At 54.8% G+C, this 6,234-nt stretch overlaps 1 protein-coding gene and 1 long non-coding RNA gene across 13 annotated transcripts in view; one reads left to right on the top strand and one right to left on the bottom strand.

The window, feature by feature from the left end:
- Nucleotides 1-598: 598 nt before the first annotated feature.
- Nucleotides 599-6,234, top strand: part of ENPP2 (ectonucleotide pyrophosphatase/phosphodiesterase 2) — a 136,185-nt gene continuing 130,549 nt past the window's right edge. For 4 of the 12 annotated variants that reach the window (XM_059893287.1, XM_025001617.2, XM_059893286.1 and 1 more), the window contains exon 1: nucleotides 2,292-2,323. In XM_059893287.1, coding sequence (XP_059749270.1) covers nucleotides 2,321-2,323 — 3 coding nt within the window. In that variant the 5' untranslated portion in view covers nucleotides 2,292-2,320. Of the gene's footprint in view, nucleotides 910-1,282; nucleotides 1,396-2,291; nucleotides 2,596-6,234 lie in introns of those variants that run through there. The other 8 variants (XM_025001620.2, XM_025001616.2, XM_025001614.2 and 5 more) reach the window with 5 other exon arrangements.
- Nucleotides 915-5,508, bottom strand: LOC104974144 (uncharacterized). The gene is made up of 2 exons (XR_003038136.2): nucleotides 3,245-5,508; nucleotides 915-1,733 (listed from the first exon to the last, which is right to left on the bottom strand). It is a non-coding gene; the product is annotated as an uncharacterized lncRNA (long non-coding RNA).

The raw sequence follows: 6,234 nt of genomic DNA, 5'->3' as shown, positions 1-6,234 counted from the left end.
CGGCTCCCTGGATTGGCTGGTCGGGGAAAGGCTCTTTGAAGAGGTGACTTACAACTTGGTTCTAAAGGAGGAACTGGCCTTGGAAGATCCACCGAGAAGTATGTTCCATGCAGTGGACATGTGGTGTGTGTGTGTCGTTGTTAAAAAAGAATAGGCATGTATTCAGATGATATTAGGAAAAATGGAGCACGCTCTGTGGGAGACAGCTGAATGTGTTTATAGATTGTGATGAAATCAGTAGAGAACAAACTGAAAGCTAAGGGGATGGTTGATGAAAGAATGTTCCAGAAGACCTGAGAAGAGAGGGATTCTGTCGCATGCAGAATGGAGACTGGACATACAGTTTCTGGTGCCAGGACAGGAAGCAGAGCTCCCTCCTGCTAGTTCCTGTGATCTCTGCTGGCGAAGAGGAGACTGTCTGCTGAAAGAAAGGCGCCGGGAGCGGGCTTGGGGTTCTGAGGGGTGGGAAGGACCGTGGAGTGGGCGGGGGGCTGGCCAGGGCTGCATATAAGGCGTCTGGGGGGCCGGGCACCGCACTGTGGGGTATGCAGGTGCTGGGGCCAGAGGACACGCTATGCGCTGTTGTGCGGCTCTTGCAGAGCACGATGCTGGGGCTTTGGAGACGGTCTGACCCAGGTTGGACCGGGAAACAAACAAACTGAGCAGGAAAGCGAGTTAAGATCGAAACTGACATTAAAGTCTAGACCAGGACATAAAGGAAGGAAGTGATGTCGAGAAGGAGGAAAAAAGCAGAAGGATTCTAATGAGTCAAAAGCCAAATAAGCATAATGGGAAGAAGGGAAGGCATCAGAAGGGAGCTATTTCCTTGTTACTCCGTGGTAGCCCTGAGCACACACATTAAAGTACTTGCAAGGATAACAGTAGCTACTTGTCACTGTAAGAAGAAAGGTAAGTTTGACCTACATAATTTCATTTAATTCTCATAGCACATAACATAATGCCCATTTTACTGATGAGAAAACTGAGGCTTAGTGAGGTTAAATATATTGCTTGCAGTTTATAGCTAGGAAAAAGAAGAAACTGTATCTGTCTGATGACACCAATGCCCACAACCACCAGACAGATACACATTTCTTACTGTAGAATAGTCTATGACTCCTGCACCCTCGTGTTAAGGGCTGGTAACCCAGGCCAGTCATAGTAACCCATCAGGCTTGGCAGGATGAAGTCCAAATCCCCTCAAGAGACACAGAAGGTCAGAGTCCAAACCACACCCTCCTCTGTAGTCACAGCCTCCCACACCCTCTGTTCTCGCCTGTAGGAACTATTTTCAGAAAGGCCTCAGGACAGCTTTTGGACATGATGCTATCCGGGTCAGTGATGTCCTTCTTCCTTTTCTCCTGGCCGAAACCTTCCAGTCCTTCCAGACTGAGTGTGAGTATCAGCCCCTCTCCCCTTGTCTCAGTGGAAAAATCACAGTGATGCCATTTTCCAGACCAGCTGTCTCCAGAGCATCTCTGCAGACCCGCACCACAGCTGTCTTCCTCACACTAAAATTCTGGTACACTGACTCCTTGTTCAGGGCTCTCTTTACAGTCTCATAGCCCCTTCCCCTTCCATTCAGTATTTCACCGTCTGGAAGGGTCCAGAAAAAGGAGGGGAAAAGACTCTGACCAAGACCAGTGATGGGCTCAGAGCAGCCTCAGGGATCCCTGGGCTTGTTCCAGCACTTCAGATTGGCCAGTGTGGTTCCCGAAGCATCCTTTTAGCAGCTGGTAAAGAGGAGAAATCAGACAATAAAACAATGTAGTCTATGAACTCAAGATATCTGTGGATATCCTTAACTTTTAACACTTTTTTTTAAACACTTTCTAACACTTATAATCCAAAAATTAGAATGTTGAATAGTTATCTTTGCTCTGTGTTATACATTATAACTATAATAGGTGCTTCTGTGTTATAATCCAGTTAGTGGGGTGGGTCACTCAGTAGGGAGGTGGGTGGTTTGTGGGTGCACCCAGGATGTGGTTGAAAACCCCCCGCAGATTTCACTTTCTGGTTGGCTGATTGGGCAGATATCTTATTTTTCTGGAGCGGTTTTTTCCTTCTGTGTAGAATGGCAGTCGTAGGAGAGCCTTCCTGGCATTGTTTGGGAGGTCAAATGACAGGCTGATTGTCCAAAGCTCTTTGTCAACTGTTGCAGGCTTTAGGGGGAGATAATGGGGGTATTATTTCCCGGAGTGTGAGAGGACCTTATAGGAGGCACTGCCCGCGTTTAACCTGGAAATGCTAATTCAGGGAACTCACCAACCGCGCGGCAGGAAAACCCGGGGAGAGGCCGGGGCCGGATGCAGGAGCAATGGCAAGTCAGACCCCATGGAGTCTCCCTCAAAGAGAAACATTAACCCGGCGCGTCGGGGTGGGGACGGCGGCCCCCGGACGCCCCGTCGGCGCCCCCGGGGCCGCTCCAGGCAAAGGTCACGCGCGCGTCCTGCCGGAGGCCGGCTCCCAATGGGCGCCGGGGCCCCGGGACGGCGGCCCCGCGCGGGGAGGCCGGGAGGCGGGCGGCCGGCCGGGGGCAGGGCCGGCGGGGCCGCGCGGGGCCGCAGCAGCATGGGCCGCCGCGCCGAGCGGGTAGGTGGGCTCCGCGGGGCGCGGAGCGGGGCGCGCCTCCAGCCCGGGCGCCCGGGCGCGTCGGGGTCTGCAAACGCGCGCCCCGCTTCTGGAGACCCGGCCGCCGGTCCCGGCGGCGGCGCCCCGCGCGCAGCGGGGTCGGGCTTCGCGGGGCTCCGTCCTGGGGCCGGCCGGGCGCTCTGTGCGTTGCCTGCGGAACCAGGGCTATGCGGGGAGGACGGGCTTGTCGTCTTAAGCCATCGGTTACGGCGAAGCTCTCGGGGGTCCTCCGCCTGGCCCCGGAGGGGACGCCCCCCGGAGGCGGGGGAGCCCCTTCCACAGGCCGGGTCCGCGCCCGAGCCGCGGGCCTTTGTGCCTCGCCGGGACGAGCGGAGCCTCCTCCCCGGGAGCGGAGCTGGGGCCGCGGAGTCCGGCCGAGCCGCCTGGGAGCCGGAACCCCGCGGGGCAGGACGGGGGCCCAGGGCGGCAGGGTTCGGGGCTGCCGTCCGCCACACGCCCTGGTTTCGGTTTAAAGGTTCACCCCCGATAAGGGCAGGGGAACAAAAGCCCCGCTGGCGCCCGGCAGGACCCACAGGGGGAGGCCGCCCTGGCGTCTGTGGAGGTCGTTCCCCTTCGGCTGGCGGGGCCAGGGACGGACCGTCCTCCTCACCTCAGCCAGTAGGTGTTTGTCACGTTTCCGCGCTTCCTCACCTCAGCCAGTAGGTGTTTGTCAAGCGCTTCCTCTCCTCAGCCAGTAGGTGTTTGTTTCCTTGCTTCCTCTCCTCAGTCAGTAGGTGTTTGTCGCGTTTCCGCGCTTCTCCTCAGCCAGTAGGTGTTTGTCGAGTTTTCACGCTTCCTCACCTCAGTCAGTGGGTCTTTGTTTCCGCGCTTCCTCACCTCAGCCAGTAGGTGTTTGTCTAGCGCTTCCTCTCCTCAGTCAGTAGGTGTTTATCACGTTTCCGCGCTTCCTCTCCTCAGTCAGTAGGTGTTTGTTTCCTTGCTTCCTCTCTTCAGTCAGTAGGTGTTTGTCGCGTTTCCGCGCTTCTTCTCAGCCAGTAGGTGTTTGTCGAGTTTTCACGCTTCCTCACCTCAGTCAGTGGGTCTTTGTTTCCGCACTTCCTCTCCTCAGCCAGTAGGTGTTTGTCGCGTTTCCGCGCTTCCTCTCCTCAGCCAGTAGGTGTTTGTTTCCTTGCTTCCTCTCCTCAGTCAGTAGGTGTTTGTCGCGTTTCCGCGCTTCCTCACCTCAGTCAGTAGGTGTTTGTTTCCTTGCTTCCTCTCCTCAGTCAGTAGGTGTTTGTCGCGTTTCCGCGCTTCCTCACCTCAGTCAGTAGGTGTTTGTTTCCGCGCTTCCTCTCCTCAGTCAGTGGGTGTTTGTCGAGTTTCCGCGCTTCTTCTCCTCAGCCAGTAGGTGTTTATCACGTTTCCGCGCTTCCTCACCTCAGTCAGTAGGTGTTTGTTTCCTTGCTTCCTCTCCTCAGTCAGTAGGTGTTTGTTTCCGCGCTTCCTCTCCGCCGCCTTCCCGTCTCTCCCACCCAACTTCTTGAAAGAGTGGGTGACACTCACCGTCTCCATGTCCTCCTGCGCTAAGTCGCTCAGTCAGTCTGCCTCTTTGAGACCCCATGGACTGCAGCCCACCAGGCCTCTCTGCCCAGGGATTCTCCAGGGGAGAACACGCGAGTGGTTGCGTGTCCTCCTCCAGGGCGTCTTCCCGACCCCAGCTCGAACCTGCGTCTCTCACGGCTCCTTCACCGGCGGGCCGGCTCTGCACCACTAGCAGTACCGCGCTCGGCCCCAGGCAGTGCGGAGGGGCCTCTGCTCTGCCTCTGAGGACGAAGCTTGGCTGGGGTGCCAGAGGCCTCTGGGGCCTCAACCGTGCAGTCTGTTGCCTTCAGCCTTCCCCAGGGCTTGTCTGTGTCATTGTGAGTGGTTGGTCATCCTCTCTCTGAAGAATTTTACTGTCCTGGAGCCTTTGATGCTGGCCTCCTGGTCCCCTCTGACCTGTCACCATTGACTGCCTCCCATCTTCCCCTTGGTCTCCCTGGCACACCTCATCTACCTCCATGGTTTCCCCCGCTTCATACACATCTTTAGCCTGTTTGGGTCTTTCTCCTAAATGCCACCCTTCTCTACAGCATCTCTCCGCTCTGCGGTCTCATGGAGCCTCTTCAAGTCCACGAATTCAGACTGAGCGTCTCCTCCCCTTCCCTCCTAGGCCCACTCCTCCGCCATTGTCCACCGCTCAAATGGGGGTCCCTCGTTGTCCAAGCCAGACAGGACAGAGTCACCCTGGACAGAGCCATCATCCCCTTTCATTCATGACACCTGGTCAGTCCCCAAGTCCTGTCCCCTTCCCTGCCTCATGGGTTTTGTGCACTTGGCAGTGTCTCCAGGCCAGCTCAGTGTCAGTTCAGTGTCAGTCAGGACTGCCCCACGTTGACTCCGGTCCCAGCTTTCTGTGAGTTTCATTTGAGACCAGTACTGCCCACCCCCAGGCGCCCTGTATCCGTCCTGTATCAAATGGTCTTTCTAAAATGCAGTGCAATCATGCAGATCTTTTTGGAAGAGTCCACAGTGGGTTCCTGGTTTTTCCTTTTGAGAACAGTGTTGATGTACATGGGAGCTCTGGACTTGCCCTTTACCTCTGTCTTCAGTGTGCTGTCTTATCAGTCACCCACTCCCTCTCCATGTATGATGCACATGTGATGCACACCGTACTCATGCAGTGTGTAAATTCAGGCATGTGAAGCTATTTCCTCACCCTGACTTTCCTCCGTGTCCTTCTCTTGGGTCTGGTCTGACTTCTGTTTTTTCTTAGACTCGGCTGGCAGCCCCTCTCCTGGAGACCACCCAGGCCATCAGCTCCTTATCCTCCAGCAGGGTGGGTGGTCCTCTCCTTTTCTCCCAGAGTTTCCTCATCTCTTCTGTCAGAGCATTTGCCATTCTTTGTTGCAAGAGTCTGCTTGCTTGTCCGTCCTCCACTGGTCTGTAGGCTCCTCGAGGGCAGGATCAGCTCTGTCTGTCCTCTCGTCCTTTGAGCCTGTTCTCTGGACCCAGGGGGGACGCTCAATGTGTTTATGTGAATTCTTGTACAATTCTGGTCAGTGACAATGATCCTCAGGCGTTGAATAAGGTGACAGAGATACAATGTTTAATACAACATGTAAAGAATGAAAAATGAATGTCAACCCTGATTATCAGGGACAGGCACAGTCTTCCAAGTATTTAACAAGTGAAGGTGTAAACTTTCTGGGTGTTTGAGATAACCCAAGCGAGGTGGACTTCTTTTGTTGTTCTGGCCGCCCAGCATGTAGGATCTTAGCTCCCTGACCGGGGATTGAACCTGTGCCCCCTGCATTAGAAGCTCAACGTTCCAACTCTGGGACGGCCAGGGGAGTCTCAAACTGGGCCTCTAAGAGAGCCCTTTGATAAACTGACATCAAAGAATCAAGCTGGCATGTTTTGACACCAGAAGCAAGGCTCTGAAGGGACCAGCAGATGAGATTTCTGAGGCCTGCTAGAGTGATGGAGGCTTTGGAGACTAGAGATGAAAAACTTCAAATTGATTTTCTAAAGGAACACGTGCATTCAGAACTCTATAGACAGAGTGACGGTGACATTCTAATAGGGAGCTATTTAACTGCAAATTGTTCTTTGAACTGT

This window comes from Bos taurus, chromosome 14 (genome assembly GCF_002263795.3).
Source record: "Bos taurus isolate L1 Dominette 01449 registration number 42190680 breed Hereford chromosome 14, ARS-UCD2.0, whole genome shotgun sequence".
NCBI lineage: Eukaryota > Metazoa > Chordata > Mammalia > Artiodactyla > Bovidae > Bos > Bos taurus.
The sequence above is the reverse complement of the archived record's forward strand: the minus strand, read 5'-3'. Positions and strand labels throughout refer to the sequence as shown.